General features: G+C 46.6%; 2 protein-coding genes and 1 long non-coding RNA gene across 4 annotated transcripts; 1 reads left to right on the top strand and 2 right to left on the bottom strand.

Annotated features, from left to right (window-relative positions):
* Window positions 1-47: 47 nt before the first annotated feature.
* Window positions 48-7059, bottom strand: capn3a (calpain 3a, (p94)). Its single transcript, XM_061300525.1, has 21 exons — window positions 6231-7059; window positions 5994-6063; window positions 5614-5732; window positions 5408-5541; window positions 5160-5328; window positions 4903-4986; window positions 4739-4833; window positions 4587-4664; window positions 4148-4308; window positions 3913-4082; window positions 3698-3709; window positions 3391-3599; window positions 2650-2686; window positions 2352-2432; window positions 2175-2232; window positions 2036-2100; window positions 1518-1586; window positions 1353-1431; window positions 1111-1227; window positions 967-1025; window positions 48-850 (listed from the first exon to the last, which is right to left on the bottom strand). The coding sequence occupies exons 1-21, from the start codon at window positions 6480-6482 to the stop codon at window positions 824-826; spliced, it is 2145 nt and encodes a 714-aa protein (XP_061156509.1). The 5' UTR covers window positions 6483-7059; the 3' UTR covers window positions 48-823.
* On the top strand, window positions 1159-1686 carry LOC133168866 (uncharacterized). The gene is made up of 3 exons (XR_009718323.1): window positions 1159-1281; window positions 1385-1454; window positions 1545-1686. It is a non-coding gene; the product is annotated as an uncharacterized LOC133168866 (long non-coding RNA).
* A 152-nt stretch (window positions 7060-7211) lies between the features above and the next one.
* On the bottom strand, window positions 7212-16861 carry ganc (glucosidase, alpha; neutral C). 2 transcript variants are annotated; one of them, XM_061300404.1, is made up of 23 exons: window positions 16701-16861; window positions 16515-16577; window positions 16082-16184; window positions 15711-15838; window positions 15443-15622; window positions 15349-15370; window positions 15207-15267; window positions 14981-15077; window positions 14304-14475; window positions 13916-14036; window positions 13590-13825; window positions 9758-9964; window positions 9506-9649; window positions 9164-9260; window positions 9001-9102; window positions 8723-8897; window positions 8571-8639; window positions 8321-8385; window positions 8176-8252; window positions 8036-8110; window positions 7837-7950; window positions 7593-7705; window positions 7212-7522 (listed from the first exon to the last, which is right to left on the bottom strand). In XM_061300404.1, exons 1-23 carry the CDS (start codon window positions 16727-16729, stop codon window positions 7303-7305), a joined length of 2670 nt encoding a protein of 889 aa, XP_061156388.1. In that variant the 5' UTR covers window positions 16730-16861; the 3' UTR covers window positions 7212-7302. The 2 variants fall into 2 exon arrangements, with proteins under 2 accessions (XP_061156388.1, XP_061156387.1); XM_061300403.1 differs by lacking the exons at window positions 7212-7522; window positions 7593-7705; window positions 7837-7950; ... (7 more) ...; window positions 9506-9649; window positions 9758-9964 and adding exons at window positions 10603-10903; window positions 10974-11086; window positions 11218-11331; ... (7 more) ...; window positions 12871-13014; window positions 13129-13335.
* Between the last annotated feature and the right edge of the window lie 237 nt (window positions 16862-17098).

Genomic DNA, 17098 nt, shown 5'->3' with positions numbered 1-17098 from the left:
TTTTGTTTTTTTAAGTGACACGTAATCAAACATCATCAACTTGTCAATTGTTGATTTATCGTTTTATTACATTTTTAAACATTAACATGGCCTTTGCAGAGGTTGACTGCTCGAAACTATTAGTGAACAACGTCAAGCGTGGAAGTCAAAACATGTTTTGTGGCTGGGGATAAAATGCTTCGAAAAAATGCATGCTAGCTAAAAAGGAAAAATCAAAACAACAAAGCAGCAGTCCGACCTTTTCTAGCCATATACTCTTCTTCAATTCCTAATTGGAACCTCAAACGTTGATGTGAACAAAAAAAATATATACATATTTGATCGACAAGTTGTCCACTGTTGGTGAGGCTCTGTGAGGTATGATGAGCGACGTCAAGAGGTTGTGTGTGTGTGATGCCTGAGTGAAAAAAGGAAGGATCAGAGTCATTTCTTTGGCTGACGCAAATGGCCTGAGCTGAGGAGAAGAACGTTAGGTGTCTCCATGAGTGTTTGAATTCTTCAGGTGGACAAAAGCACAGAATAGATGCAAAAGGCATGTACTTAAAAATAAAACAGAAGGGAGGAAACTCAAAAAAGGTGTCCATGAATGAAAATGACAAGAGAGACTTTGGAAAAAGAAAAGTACGGAATAGAAACAAAGGGCTGGAACTGAGGAGTGTTGGCAAATCATAAAATGATTTCTTGAAGCGGGTTTGGTGATGGGAGTAGGACAAAAAGTACAGAATGGATGCAAATGGCCTGAACTGAGGAGGAAGATGAGAAGCGCCACAGGAAGTCATGAGGTAAAGTCTTGGCAGGTCTGGTCTTCGTGCAGCCCTCTTCTTTAGGCGTACATGGTCAACTGGAGCCACTGCAGAGATGAAACCAATTTAAAGTCATGCAAGTCTCATCGTGGCCAGCAGGAGGCAGCAGAGTTCGTTCCATTCATTTGATCCAGATAGGACTTAAAATGTCGCGTGTACTTACTTCCAATACGCTGAGTCGGATCGTGCCATCTCCGTCTTGGTCGAAGGCCTGAAACGCCCCTTTAGCAGGTAAAAAAAAAAAAAAAAAAAAAGACGTTAAAAGAATCTGAAGATCAGAAAACTTAAGGGCGAAAAGCCGACTTACGGAACATGGCCTCGAGGCGGACCAGGCAGCTGATGAAACTGTCGAAATCAATGTTCATGCTCTCGTTGGCATAACGCATGGTGATGATGTCGTACAGTTGGTTATTGAGGCGGAAGCCTGAACGGGACACAAGACACATGACTGCACAGTGACAAGAACATTCACAACAGGGTGAGTTTGTTTAACGTCGGCACGGGCGAGAGTGGAGAGCGCAAAGGCGCTGAAGAAAATGGCTGCCATACCTGCGTCATTGACTGCGTTCCTCATCTCGTAGCTGTCAATGCTACCCGACTGGTCGGGGTTGTATTGCTTAAAGATTCCCTAGAATGGAAGAGTGTTCAAAAGTGAGTGTGGGAGAAAATAAAGAATTTTCAGGTTGTTGTTTTTTTCCCCCCACACTTCCTGACCTGCCAGTGTTTGATTTTACTCCACAGGTGGCGGAACTCTTGAAGGTTAAGGCGACTCGTCCCGTCCATCTGAGCCCGTTCAGTTAAGGTAGGCCTATAACCTTTCTAACATTTCTTTAAAATAAAGAATTTATGTACTGTTAAATTGTGTGTATACGTGTTTTTGTGGGATCATTTCAGTTAATTAGCTAAAAGGTTACAACACCACAATAGAGATGCTATTTTGTGCTAGCATGGCTAAACTAGCTAGTTTACAAAATACCGCTTATTGCGGCATCAGTTAATTAGCTAAATGTGGCTAAACTTTGAAAACTAACATTTCACTTTTAGTTTAGAAAATACTGCTTATTGAGAAGGAAGGCCCTACTGTATTAAATATAATGAATAATTGTGTTTACTTTTATATTATTATTTGGAGATTGTTCTTAATAAGAGAACAATCAGTATAGGCTCAACGATTATAATAAAAACGATGTGGCCCAGGTGTCGGCCTGTCGTGCACTCGATACGAAGGATACGTCCATCAGAGCTATCATGCTCCTGCAGCTCTCCAGGCTGAAGCCCTCTGTACTCGAGTTCTTGTCTGTAGCACGTGATAAAGACCACTCCGAAGTACGTGTGACGTCACAGTGAAAAAGATTTACCGTCGCTACTCACGTTTGATGATGATTCTGTTGAGAACCTTTCTCAGCTTGTTGGCAGTGATCTCCATGTCCTGCATGAGGGATTTTGTTCATTCATTTTATTCCAGATGTGAGACTTGGCCCGTTTCCTTTGTCATGATAGTTTGCAGCGGTGAGAACTAACGAGACTCCTATGGATGTTTGTACTCACATCGCCAGCAATCTCTTGAAAAATAGTCCGGAACTGCTGGTCCTCCTCCTCACTCTCCTCCCCCACTGAGGCTGGTCCTGGCTGGTGACGTGGAGGTAGAGGTTAAGGTGGACATTGAGTTAGTGAGAAATTTACAGCTGATATAAAAAGTATACACTTCCCTTTTCGCCTTGTATACAGCCATTTTTAGTTTATTTACGTACATCTAATGTAATCTATGAATAAAATAAATGGTTTAATTTTATGCCACTAAGAGACACAAATTGGTTGTTAAAGTGTAAAAAAAAAAATCGCCTACCACGGGATGGTCTGCCTCAATCCTGTTCTCTATCTCCCTGAAAGAAGACCAAGAAAAAGCGGTCACCATGGTTACTGACAACAATAACATTTCACGTGTAGAACATTGACCCAATCAGCTCGCTCGCTGGACCCCGTGTGCTAAGAAAAAGCTATTTGAGCCATTCCGCTGAGTATAATTAGGGATGGGCGTTTGATGCTATGAATTTTTCCTTGAATAATCTATGAATATCTGGGAAGGTTGTATTGTACTTGAATGATGAACTTCCCATAGCAGACAGACCTGATCATTCCTAATGATCAATACATCCATGCATACCATGTCCATCCCTAATTATAATCATCAATAATAACATGTAGCATGTGTGAGTATCCGAGTTGGAGAACGTTGACTGTGGACTCCTGCGCAGGCTCCCACAGTCCGTCGGGCAGACGTTTGGTTGTCCCGGCCCATGGTGGAGGGGGCTGGTGGTGGTCAGCGAAGACATATTTCAACGTTTACCGCAGATTGCCCCAGCTGGGTGTGGCTTGTCCTAAAAAAGATTCCATAACAGCCTCGAACTGGGGCCGCTTTCTTCCAGCTCTACAAATCAAATCTCCGTTAAAATGGTTCGTTCTTGGCGGTGCACCATCAGCAGTACCCCACTAGCCATGACTCACAAACCCACAAGTGAACTTTAATATATGAATAGTTCTTCCAACGCCCCCCAAAAAGGAACCCGTAAACCAGCGGGCCACTCACTCTGACGTATTCCTCTTTTCGGAGAAGACGCGCAAGATGAATTCGCCCTCTTGATGGGGCTCGTACGTGGACGGGACGATAACGTACTCTCCGGGGCTCAGCCGGAAGCGCTGGGTGACCTCGCGCAGGTTGATGTACGACTTGCAGCGAGCCTTTGACGAACTGCCCAGAAAAAAGTCCTTTGGCATGTGCTGCTTGTTGCCGTGCATCTGGAAGAGGACACAGAACATTCTGGTGGGAACCATTCCCGAGACCATGACGAAGAAGTCACCCCAGAACTCGGATCCTGATTGGGAGACGTACTTACCTCCTTTGGCACCTGTGGACAGATAGAGATGGTTAACAATCAGTACCTGGTCTCCTGCTTGGAAATCAACCACGGTTCTAAGGTCTACTCTGAATCCTCCCAGAAACCGAACGTTCTGGAAAACAGGAAGCCCCTGACCAACTATAGTCTCCAATTTTTAGCATGGACCACTCATTTCCACATTAACTAATCAAAGCAGAAGCTGCCTTAAAAACCTCATAGATGGCAAAGCCAATGGTGAACAGGTTGGCGCCCATCCTGCGCTCTTTCCGCCTGTTCTTCTGCATCAGAGCCACCACAAAGGTGCAGCCAACCTCGTTGTCCTCTGGGTCATCGTCCTCCTCCAGTAAGCGAAGGCGGTACTGAGGATTCGTCCAGAAAGTCTCTGCGAGGATTGAAACAATAGCTGTATCGGCGGAAAAAAAGGATTTCGGCGACAGCGTCTCCTACCAAGGTAGTTTCTGCAGCCTCCGGCCGAGCAACCTCGCACCCAACGGCCCTCGTTCACAGAAACGGTCCACTTGTGGATCTTGTCGTCCTCCAGGGCATCGGGGGTCAGGTTGCAGATCTCGAGCTTTGTGTAGTTCTTTTTGAAGTCCTCAAATGACATCCTGCGGAGGGGGAACACTAGTGGAACAGGTACCAGATGGAGCGGAGTTGGGTTTTTAAGGATGCTTACACTGATGGGTGAACAAGACAGATATTTCCACATCTCATCTAAAATAGTTTTTTTGGATTATCTCCAAACAATACTGTTTGTTCTGGAAAAAGTCTGACTTTGTTTTCAGCATCTTAACAAAAATGTATAAAAAAAAATCTACTGCATGTATTGAACCTCCTCTTGAGGGCTTAAAATGACAAGATTTGCTCTGGTCTCAAAACACTTTACCAGAACTCTCCGTCTTCCGCGCTCTGGTGTTGTAGCTTGTCCTTCTCGGCCTTGGGTAACGCGTTCCACTCCTTTGAGCTTAAAGCGAACACACCAAACTTTAGCCAATATTCCAGATGATGAACTAAAATCTCTTCGGTTGTGATACAGACTTATCGCTCCAGGGCCCGTTCCACTCCACCTGGCCCCAAGGGTTCCTGAGACGCACTAGGCGCACTTTGGTCTCTCTGTGCTGCGAGGGCCGACACTGCCAAAGACAAAACATGGCGTCAATTCTTCTGATCAAATTTTGCAAGCGACGCCGCTAGTCTTTTACCTCCTCCACCCCCGTCACAGAATACGCGTGCCCCTTCACCAGGCCCGTGGCGGTCCGGGTCTCATAGCGAGCAGGGACGAGGGACTGCGGGATGCAAACATGTCTTATTTTTGTTTACATTTGCAATGACATCAATGTCGTTTTCTAAAGTCAATTTGAAAGGTCTAAGTAAAAGATCTGACTCAATTTACTCCGGCTTCCAATCTGCTTAAAGTCCACAGCTACCTAGCGACTTGGTTAGGAAAACTGAAACTCACATCAATGGAGCAGCCCATGAGGGAGCCTCGCTCAAGAGCCTTCTTCATGATCTTGTAGAGCTCTTTAGGAGCCTCCTTCAACTCGTAGAACTCTGTCACCCCGCCGGTGAAGTCCTCCATGGCCTCGGTAGTGTTGCCACCCTTTAGGGCTTCATAGGAGCCGTGCAGTCTGGACACAAACAGGACTTCTACTTCATACTTTTGGTTCTTGAGTGATTCAAATGACTCAAACCAATCAGGCGACTCACTTTGCGTAGGCCTTTTCCAGGAGGGCACTCCAGAACTCGTTTCTCTCCGCTGACTTGGTGAACACCAGCTGGTTGTTGAAGGTGGGGATGCGGTCATCGATGACCACCTCCACCCAGTCGCCATAGCGCCAGAACTGGCGGAAGAGAACGAGGACTGAGATCACCATGATCAGGGTCGCTTAAGTCTCGGAAGCTCCTTGGCCTACCTGGAAGTGGAAGATCCCGGCATAGTCCTGCGTGAAACTCTGGTCTGGAGGAACCACCCGATAGAGGAGCTTTTCGTTGAGAGTGAGGCAGGCGATGGCGGCTAGCAACCAACAGTCACCTGTGTATTAGCAATGTTTCAGTTTTTTTCCATTTATTTATTTGTTTTTAGCCTTTTCAAGCCTTCATTGACGGGCTCAACAATGAGAAATACTGCTGACTGGATTCGCTTCCAAAAGAGTAACCACAATGCCGGGGGAGGCCACATGCAGTGTGGTGATGGGTTGGGTGGCGTTGAAGGGAATGCCCTCAGCCCCCCCCCCCCCCCAAATCAGACTGAATGTACTGAAAGATTTGAGAACAAATTGAAATATAACCTCACCGAGATCTCCCTGGCAGATGTCCGTACGACTGGCCCCGCCCACGATGAACTGTGGGTTCTCACTAATTTCCTGGACATAACAAAAATTACCTTCATAAATAATAAGGAATATAAATATGGAATTCTATCAATGATCAAACTGCATTCTACCCCTACCCCTGCCCGTCAATCATCCATCCATCCATCCATCCATCCATCCATCCATCCATCCATCCATCCATCCATCTTCCCTCCTACCTTGGGCCTCTTCCAAACAATGTTCTTGACCTTGTTGGACTTGTGTCCAAGCTCTTTAAAGCCCAGCGACTCAACGTTGGCCGGGAAAGAGTCGTCATCAAAGAGAGTCCCACGCTGAAGGTACTCCTGCCGCAGGGCGCCAAAATCCTGGCCGTTGAGGCGCAGCGGCTTGTTGAGGGTGCCTTCGCCGTCGCGCCGCTCTCGCTCCCGGATGAGCCGGTCGCAGAAAAAGCCAGACGGTGTGTAGGGCATGTCGTCCCCACTCGTTCTCTCTCACTCACCTTCTATGGTGTGGCTTGTGTGTACAAGCGTGTGTTTTTTTTACCAATATTGCCACCTGGACTAAAGTTGCCAAGCAGGACACGCTTGCATAAATCCAAAGAAAAAGTGCCTGATTGGCTCGCTGCGTTAGTGACGCAACCTTGCCCTCTGACCCCTGGGAAAAAGTAAATTCAGCCAACATACATGCACAGACCGGCACATAACGCACACATACATTGTGCGTGTGTGTGTGCGGTGACCATTGGGCTGACACACAATGCGGCGTTGGTCATTGTTGGGTGACACAAAGGCCAGAGGGCCACGCCGGAGGCCATCCAAAGCATGGCCGCTGGATGCCCTGCCTCAGCAGAAGGCATTCAAGCGCTTCTCAATGGAGCTCTGCGTACAGCGGTCTCAGCAAGAACCCGTTTGGAGCACGCCAATCCTCCACCGCCGTGTCAGATTCTCTACGAAAGGGACAAAAACTGGGGAATGGTATCTCAAAAAACAGAACCGCAAAGGTGTTTTTATAGGAGACTCGCAATTATTGAAATGTATTTTGCTTGACATACATTTGAAGCTGTCCTGTGGTCTTTGAAAGATCTGACACCTCCACACCCCCAAGAGAAAGAATACATTTTAAAAAACTGGACTCCTGTAAATTTTTACCAATTAGGAAAATGCTGGGTTGATTTTCTAACCCACTCACTGGTACAGGGAAACGTTCTTCTTCATTTTTAATGCGTGGTTTATTTTTTGAGCAGTCTATTATTTGACTCAATCTTTATACAGTAAATGCTGAGACAGGAAGTCAACATATCTGGATGTCCCAGTCCTTGTCTACGCTGAGCTCCAAGTTCCCGACGTTCAGGGAACGCCGCTCCGGGTCGTAATCGTATTCCACCGAGACGTACTCCTCGGCCGAACCCGCCGCGTAGACCTTCACCGCCGACGGCGCTCCTTGCAACCCCAAGACCTCCACCGAGCCCACCGTTGTGCCACACTTGTAGCTCCCCATTTTGTCGGCGGCGCTGTAGTGTGACAGTTGTGACATCACCGCGTTGTGAGGATACGACATGAAGTTGAGGAGGGAGGACTCACCGGCATTGAAGGCGTCCTGCTATCATGTGGAAGGAGGGGAGGCAGAACTCCCCTTTGTCACGGTAGGAGAAGGTGTGGCCATCGTCCAGGTACACCTCACCGTTAGCGGCACCCTGTGGGAGATTGGGCAAACTGGTACACTGATGCAACCTCCACCACTCGTAAACCGCTGCCAAGAGCAGTAACGGAAGATCCGGAATTTTTCTGCCTTTCAAATGAGGACTCTGCGCTTTGCTATTCTCACCTGAGCGTCCAGAGCCACTGTGATGGCGAGAGGACTCTTCAAGAGGTCAGTGGTACAAGTCCCGACCTCTACGGCACGGATCACCATCGTACCACCTCGCTGGAACACTGGAATCTGATGACATTGTATTTAGGCAACCATGAAAGAGTCAAGTTGACTGAGACGTCAGAAGTGGGACAAGAGCCAAAAAATAATTTACCGTTTCCAAGGTAACCGGAAAACTGTGCGTCCTGCCTCCTTGGTAAACTGCCCCAGATTTGATGTAATACCAAAGCTAAAATTCAAGAAAAAAACAGCATAGTTGACAGTTATGAAGTCTGGAATCAATATTTATGCTACCTGCTCCGCTCCGGGAAAGAGAACTTCCAGTTGTGAGATGCCGGATTCAATGACTGGACATACCATCAGCGCTTCGCCTGTATCCAACATCAACATCATTTAATACAACAGAGTGTTAGTGGTGGGTGCAAAAAAATAACATCACCAAGCATGTACTGATGTTCCATGCTGAAGAGGTTCTTCTCCTGAGGGAACTCTATCCACAGAGGCCTAAACATAAAGGGTACTTCATTTAGGGATCACTACGAAAACAAAAGAGATCTCGTACAAGAACTTTCTTGTTTTAATCCACAATGATGGTCCAGTGCTGAGGTAACAAAAATATACAGGGAGCCTGTGAAAGGGCACCAGAGATACAATTAGAAGACGGAGGTTTCTCAAACAGCAACACTGACCTGAGCACAGGCAGGCCGTCAGTGTGAGCTCGATAGAAGAGAGTGTACCAGTAAGGCAGCAAGCGATACCTGAAAATCCAGATGCTTGTTAGTTTTGGACCCATTTCAAATGAGCTGAATGCAATTGGAGACGAAGGACGGCGGGACTGTACCGCTCTTCAATGACAGCTCGGATGGCGTCGGTCACATGCTTCTCGAACACCCAGGGCTCCCGGCGCGTCGTGTGCATCGACGAGTGGCCTCGGAAAAAGGGCTGCATGCAAGCGGCTTGGTACCAGCGGATCAGCAATTCAGTGCTCGGCTGCTGAACAAACCCGCCAATGTCGGCTGAAAGGCGCAGGAACAAAGCTATTCACTCAAGATAACGATCATACGCTTAAAAGAACGCTGCAGATAGTCTTCTAATAGGAGCAGGACTGGAGTAACTCACCTCCGCAAAACGAGAGGCCCGTTACGCACATGGACAGACACATAGAAATGGAGATCTTCAGAAACCCCCAAGTAGCAAGGTTGTCTCCAGTCCACACGGGTCCTGCATGACAGACACTCTGATGATTCCATTAAGGTCTAGAATCCAAAGCTCATGCACATACCTAATCTTTGACTCCCGGCGAAGAAGGCGCGAGACAGAACGAAAGGTCTCTCGGTGCCACCGGAGCGGGTCAAAATGCCGTCGGCGGCAGCCATTTGCTAGGAAAGATGTTTGATACCTTTAAAAATGGGACTGATTGATTTGGATTCGAATGTTAGCTTAGATCGTCAAGGGTCAAACATTCCAGCAGCTATTTTCTTTTTTACCTTTATAAATGGGCCTGATGATGAATGACTGACTGATTTTAATGTTAGCTTAGATCCTCAGGCGTCACCAAGTCAATATTTGTTACTATACTAGTAATACTTTGTATGAACTTCATGAGATTCTTCTTTCCAGTCACCTGGTAAAAACCGTAGAGGTTGTGCAAGTCGCGGTGTTCCCAGCCACCGTATTGCAATGCATCCTTAGGCAATGTTGTCTCAGGCCCAGCGAAAACGGTGGGTTCATTCAGGTCAACCCATGCGTGCAGTGATGCCGTTGAGCCCTGAATCAAGAAACGCGTCACAAAAGTACAAAATGACCCGATGACTTCAATTAAATGCATGATCAAAATGGTGTAAGATGTGGAACGAAAGATCTTTTTCACGCTAACCTTATATCGATCCAAGGAAAAGCACTGGGCGTACCAGGCCCGGGTGTTTGGGTTGCTGAAGTCCGGAAAGTGAGAGTCGCCCGCCCAGCAAGTGCCCTTGTAAACCTGCCCCTCTCTGTCCAAGACAAAATGCTTTCCGTCCAGTCCCTCCTTGTACAGCGACCAATCAGGATCGATCATGATAGGTGGATCAATGATAACCACCAACTAAGATCAGAAAACAGAATGACTTGGTTGGGAAAAACAGTAGAAGGTATAGGACTAAAGCGTATAACGGGACCAGACCAGAGGTGACTGACTGGAGCTTTGGACTAAGAACTCAGATTAACGAGTAAAGATAGGACTAGGACTACAGATTTAGGTCTCAAGACTCGGATTTAATGGTAGCTGGCAAACCAATCACATGCGTGTGATGACAGGCCAATAATAGAGAGCCTCTGCAGGAGGATGGAATGGATGACGGAGTCAAAGGCGTCAGTCAGGTTAATGTACTTTTTCAGGGAGCGTTTATAGACCATCATGGGCGGGCGTTTAACTGAAGAACCAGAGGGTATGCAAGCAATAGCACAATGATCACGCAGATCTTGGCTCAAAACACCAGCTATATGAATGTCACCTGTCTCCCTCTAGTGTGAAGATGTGGCACCACAATAACAAGTCATCTAGCTCATTGATTGTCCATGGAAAGATTCTGATGGAAAGGACAGAAAAGTTCAACTGTTACATAGTAAGCAGCTAAGTGTTTCTCCTTGGCTGCATTCATTATCAATTCACTCTATGAATTCTTTAGCAATTTTAACGCAGCTTGGTTTGTATGTAATAATAAAGACAGGGAAACGTTCATCTTCATTTTTAATGCCCGATTTATTGTTTGAGCAGTGTAGAACTTAACTCAATCTGTATACAGTGAATGTTGTGTCAGGAAGTCAACATATCTGGATGTCCCAGTCCTTGTCCACGCTGAGCTCCAAGTTTCCGACGTTCAGGGAGCGCCGCTCCGGGTCGTAATCGTATTCCACCGAGACGTACTCCTCGGCCGTACCCGGCGCGTAGACCTTCACCGCCGACGGCGCTCCTTGCAACCCCAAGACCTCCACCGAGCGCACCGTTGTGCCACACTTGTAGCTTCCCACTTTGTCGGCGGCGCTGCAGTGTGACAGTTGTGGCGTCACCGCGTTGTGAGGATACGACATGAAGTTGAGGAGGGAGGACTCACCGGCACTGAAGGCGTCCTGCTATCATGTGGAAGGAGCGGAGGCAGAACTCCCCCTTGTCACGGTAGGAGAAGGTGTGGCCATCGTCCAGGTACACCTCACCGTTAGCGGCACCCTGTGGGAGATTGGGCAAACTGGTACACTGATGCAACCTCCACCACTCGTAAACCGCTGCCAAGAGCCGTAACGGAGGATCCGGAATTTTTCTGCCTTTCAAATGAGGACTCGGCACTTTGCTCTTCTCACCTGAGCGTCCAGAGCCACCAAGATGGCGAGGGGACTCTTCAGAAGGTCAGTGGTACAAGTCCCCAGCTCTATGGCGCGGATCACCATCGTACCACCTCGCTGGAACACCGGAATCTGATGACATTGTACAAAATAGTTCGCTACAACGTTGTCTAGGCAACCATGAGATCATATTTCTCCAGGAAAGCGTCAAGTTGACTGAGACGTCAGAAGTGGGACAAGAGCCAGAAAACTATTTACCGTTTCCAAGGTAACCGGAAAACTCTGCGTCCCGCCTCCATGGTAAACTGCCCCGGATTTGACGTAATACCAAAGCTAAAACAGAAGAAAAGCCAGTAGAGTTGACAGTTATGAGCTCTGGTTCAATATTTATGCTACCTGCTCCGCTCCAGGAAAGATAACTTCCAGTTGTGAAACGTGGGGGTCAGTGACTGGATACGCCAGCAGCGCTTCTCCTGTGTTCAACATGAATTAGCGGAACAAATAATCTTAGCGGTGGGTCGGAAAAAAGAAGAAGAAAAAACCTCACCGATCATGAATTGGTGATCCACGTTGAAGAGTCTCTTCTCCTCAGGGAACTCTATCCACAGAGGCCTGAACATAGAGCAATGGAAATGACTGATTGAGAAGAACCCACCAACCCTAACCCAATATGCTGCTGAAAACAAAGTGAACCAGGGTCTCATAATGTACAACAATTGTATCCAGCAAACAGCAGCACTGACCTGAGCACAGGCAGGCCGTTAGTGTGAGCCCGATAGAAGAGAGTGTACCAGAAAGGCAGCAAGCGGTACCTGAAAATCCAGATTTTTGGGCCCATTTCAAATGAGCTGAATGCAATTAGAGACGAAGGACGGCGGGACCGTACCGCTCTTCAATGACAGCTCGGATGGCGTCGGTCACATGCTTCTCGAACACCCAGGGTTCCCGGCGCGCCGAGTTCATCGACGAGTGGCCTCGGAAAAAGGGCTGCATGCAGGCCGCTTGGTACCAGCGGATCAGCAAATCGGTGGTCGGCTCCGGGATGAACCCGCCAATGTCGGCTGAAAGGCACAGGATCAAGGTCAAAACAAAGATTATATGCTTAAAAAAAAAAACAGATGCAGATTGTCTTCCCATAGGAATCCGGACTGGAGTGACTCACCTCCGGTAAACGAAAGGCCCGCTACGCACATGGACAAAGACATGGGGATGGAGATCTTCAGGAAGGACCAAATTGCAAGGTTGTCTCCAGACCACACCGCTCCTGCGTGACAGAAACTCTTTGCTGATGGTTCTTTTTTTGTACTGGATTCCAAAGTTTATGCACATACCTAATCTCTGAGTCCCGGCGAAGAAGGCCCGAGACAGGACGAAAGGTCTTTCCATGCCACCTGAGCGGGTCAAAAGGCCGTCCGCGGTAGCCATATGCTAGGAGAGACGAATAGATTAGGAAAAAATCAATTGCGTTTTTATTGTTACGTCTCGTGATTTACATAAAATCGTTGGATTACATAAAATCTTCTATTTGATTCCTTAAAGAGGGGACTGACTTATGTTCATCTCAATGTTGGCTTAGAACCTCAGGCAACATTACATTCCGCCCACTTTCTGTTCCTATCAATATTTGATATTGTACTAATACTATTTACCGACATGCTTCTTTCCCCTCACCTGGTGAAAACCGTACAAGTTATGCAAATCACGATGTTCCCAGCCGTCATATTGCAACGTATCCTTAGGCAACGACAACTCGGGCCCAGAGAACACTGTGGGCTCGTTCATGTCAACCCACCCGTGCAACACTGGCGTCGAGCCCTGCATCAAGAAGAACATCATCAAATGACCTTACGCCATTATTTGAGGTCATCAAATTCAATTACATTCATGATACTTGTAGGAAGTAGGACAAAAGGTTATTTTTACGCTAACCTTGTATCGGTCCAAGGATAAGCACTGGGCGTACCAGGCCCGGGTGTGCGGGTTGCTGAAGTCCGGAAAGTGAGAGTCGCCTGCCCAGGAAGTTCCCTTGAAAACCTGCCCGTCTCTGTCCAAGACAAAATACTTTCCCTCCAGTCCCTCTTTGTACAGCGACCATTCAGGATCGATCATGATAGGTGGATCAATGATAACCACCAGCTAAGATCAGAAAACAGAATGACTTGGTTGGGAAAAACAGTAGAAGGTATAGGACTAAAGCGTAAAACGGGACCAGACCAGAGGTGACTGATTGGAGCTTTGGACTAAGAACTCAGATTAACGAGTAAAGATAGGACTAGGACTACAGATTTAGGTCTCAAGACTCGGATTTAATGCTAAGGCAGGTCTCGCAATGAATTAATCCTACTGGAGAACAAGTTTCAGGACTAAAGACAAGGACTTAAGTCGAAGACCTTCCTGTTCTTCTTTTCCAGCTGGTGCTGCAGGTTGGCTGGGTCCGGAAACAGCTTGGGGTTCCAAGTGAAGAAGCGCTTCTCATTCGTGTGTTCAATGTCCAGCCACATGACATCATACGGGATGTGGTGCTCGTCAAACTTGGTGTCCACGTCTGCCACGTCGTCTTGGGTGTCGTTATCCCAGCGCGAATGGTGGTAACCCAGCGCGAACAGCGGTGGGAGGGCCTGGTACCCTGCGAGGTAAGTTAGGCTGTGTTCAGAAGCTTTTCACTCATTCACTACGGTTACGTTTACATCTGGGTCATCTGGGGTCAGTCACACACCTGTCAGCTCAGCATACTGGCGATACATCTGCGCTGGACTCGGGCCCAGCAGAACCATGCAGTCTATGACGCCGCTCTCAGACAGCCAGTGGATGTCGGTGTGGGGCGGCACACCGTTTTGCTGGAAGAAGTCCAGAAAATGAAATACTAGATGTACTTTCTAAGTAGATTGAGACAGACCTAAAAAATAAGGGGACTACAAACTAGCGCTAAGAACTAGGATTTAAGACTAAAGACCAAAGAATGAAATCACTAGTACTTGGGACTAATGACTAAAACTGAACTAGAACTTAATAAGGACAAAGTCCAGAATTGAAGATTGGAGATTAAAACAGAGACATACTAGGGATTCAGGACATAAGACCAAAGAGGACTGGATCACCGGTACCTGGTTGTAGTTGACATGTACAAACGAGTCCGAGGCATTGTGCCAAAAGACTCCCAGAGTTCGGTCTTGCTTGTGAGCCACCACGAGTGGGACGCTGCCGTACACGCCCAGATGGCTGTTGATCTCATAGGCGAACACATCCAGGTTGTACAGTCGGTAGGGTTCGTTATGTCTGAGGGGCGGGGGACATAGAATCAGAAACTTGATTATCAACCTCGCTTTTTTTATTGAATTGGCAGAGATGCAAGTGGATGGCAGGGAGCCAGTCTTAACTACAACATCCTCAGACCATCTAAAAGTGCCAGTGTAGGTGTGGCAGCTGGTGTAACAGGATTTTCGAAGATTTGATTCTTGACGCAGGCAGACATTGGTGATGGAAGTTCACAGGTACCTCACCTCATCCGTAGATATGTGATCAGCAGGCATCAAACCTTTGCCATCATTATAAGTAGAAGCCACTATTTTTGCCGTCGGCCACTCCCACAGCGGCGCAAACCTCCTTTTCTCAGGTTCACATTTCATACACATGTAGAAAATCTTTTAACGGACCCAATATTCATAGAATTTGTCGCACTCAAACCAATGACATGTTTAAATATCTTCTTTTTGAGTGTATTTTGGCTGGTTTGGAGAAGTCAACGGTCAAAAGAAGTCAAATGTGGCACTTATTCACGGACCTGGTGTCTGCCAAGCGGAGATTATCAGCATGTTCAGGTATACCAAACGCATCTTGGAATCCATGGAGACAGAAATCAGCCCCAATGCTACTGGGTCCTAAGCAGTAAAACACAGACGTACACTCAGCTCGCCCAAGAAAACATTCAAAATGTCTTCACCTTCACCCAATATAAACACTAAAATGCCATTTAGCAGCCGGTTTAAGCAATTATACCAAAACCTAACCGTTGGCTTTGACGTCCTCAAAGATCCTGAATGTCTCTCTCCAAAGACAGTCTCCCTCCGGCTGTGGGAGCGAGAGACAACAATTATGACTTGAACAAACTTAAAACAGGTTTCAGCTTGTTGTGTCGCGTCCTACTCTTACCTCAGTGTTCCCTTCCTTGACCCTGAGAAAAAAAAGCACACATCTTAGTAAATAATTGACTGTCTGTTAATGGCCACGTAATTGTGACGCTCACTCCTGAGGACGTTCCCGCAGAGTCTCGAACCACAGCTTGCTTTGCGCGTTGAACGTCACCAGCGGTTGGTCCTCGCACAGAAGCTCTACACCGAAAGGTTGACGCCACACGCGGCACCTGTAGAGCCCCGAGGCCCAGGAGATAGTCACCCAGTCGTCCTGCCGTTCCTCCAGTCTCACCCTGCCCGTGAAGGAGTTGGCATCAAAGAGGTGTAGGAGCACATCGGAAAGGTTTTTAATGAAAGATGCTACGGGGCGACCGGCCTCACATTTCACGTTGCGGCTCCCGGGTGAGCACATCCTGGACCCTGTAACGCGCTTTGATGGGATTCAGTTCGTCAATGACAATCCTGACCGTGTCGTTTTTGCAGGGCGACACACACACAAGCAGCTTTATCTGTGGGAAAACAATTATAACAATTATATCCATTATTTTTGGTCCACACACAGGTGGAGAGAAAATAGAGCAGGGACACGCCTTCATTGTTATCCACTGGAAAATGAAGGAGCTTCTGCTAAATCAACCCAGATGCAACATTTGGCACATTGTAAGTGTTTTTCTGAAAGTCGGTCTATTTCTTTTTAAAAAATGTTATATTCTATGTTTGTTAGTTTTTATTAATGATGATGAACTTCATACCTTCACGAATGGTTCCAGCAGTTCAAAGCGGATGCCCTTTTCGTTGAGGGCAAGAGTATGGAAAAGAGCTTCAAACTGCATTTTGGGGCCATTAGTCTGCCGTCTTGCGGGGGAAAATTTAAAGTGACACGAGTTTTAACATGAGCAAGCAATATAAATGAATGACTTTTAAAATGAGTTGAAATATTTTGTGTTATGATTCATTTGGATTTTTTTTAATGAAACCGGTAAAAAAAACATTTGATTACAATATAATTAAATCCTGTCTCAAAATTTCAACTTCAATCAAATATACATAAATTAATAGAAGAGAATTAAATACAAATACCAGAATTTTTATCCTGTATTTATATTCACTTTGTCAAACAGTAAATAAAATGAAATTGGGAAATTATATTAAAATGCAACATCCTGTGTGAGGCGAGGGCCATACCTGTAAAAGGCAACCTGATGACTCTTCATAAACTTATCCTTGCCATCACCGCCAGGCACACCACTGTGGAAAAAACAACCAATTAAAAAAAAATAAAAATAAAATTATTTACTGTCATCCAAAACAGGTCATTGTGGGACGCTGCAGTTAAATTGATATATATTATTATTAATAGTAAAATGATACCCAGGAATGGGCTGCTTCACATCCACCATGTCGAGCACAGAAGAAGTAAAAGATGACGAAAAGGGTGTCAAGTCTTCTCAGACGCTCAGATCCACACGAAAAACACTTCACGTGTGTTTTTATACTGGATATAACCGCTTCTTTATACTGACAGTTACAAGCTCCAACTCCCACGACTCGTTTTTCTGGAATTAACGATTTGCGTTTCCTTTGCCATATGACAATATTTAGAAGACGGCGACAGGGTGTGGGTTCGATTGACCCCTCCGGCCATCCCTGTGTGGAGTTGGCATGTTCTCCCCGTGACTGCGTAGGTTTCCTCCAACATTCCAAAAACATGCTTGGTAGGCCGATTGACCACTCCAAATTGCCCCGGTATAGGAAATAAATAGATAGAT

Source organism: Syngnathus typhle, linkage group LG16 (genome assembly GCF_033458585.1).
Source record: "Syngnathus typhle isolate RoL2023-S1 ecotype Sweden linkage group LG16, RoL_Styp_1.0, whole genome shotgun sequence".
NCBI classification, from domain to species: Eukaryota; Metazoa; Chordata; class Actinopteri; order Syngnathiformes; family Syngnathidae; genus Syngnathus; species Syngnathus typhle.
Note: the sequence above shows the minus strand (reverse complement) of the source record. Positions and strands in the feature narration are given on the sequence as shown.

Coding starts and splice junctions, on each gene's coding strand:
- capn3a (XM_061300525.1), bottom strand. CDS start 6,482: ATGCCCTACACACCGTCTGGCTTTTTCTGCGACCGGCTCATCCGGGAG. Junction 4,083..4,147: donor AGGCTGCAGAAACTACCTTG/GTAGGAGACGCT, acceptor CAATCCTCGCAG/AGACTTTCTGGACGAATCCT. Junction 851..966: donor TCCGACTCAGCGTATTGGAA/GTAAGTACACGC, acceptor TCATCTCTGCAG/TGGCTCCAGTTGACCATGTA.
- ganc (XM_061300404.1), bottom strand. CDS start 16,729: ATGGTGGATGTGAAGCAGCCCATTCCTGG. Junction 15,371..15,442: donor CTGCGGGAACGTCCTCAGGA/GTGAGCGTCACA, acceptor TTTTTTTCTCAG/GGTCAAGGAAGGGAACACTG. Junction 9,261..9,505: donor ACCTCTACGGTTTTTACCAG/GTGACTGGAAAG, acceptor CATCTTTCCTAG/CAAATGGCTGCCGCCGACGG.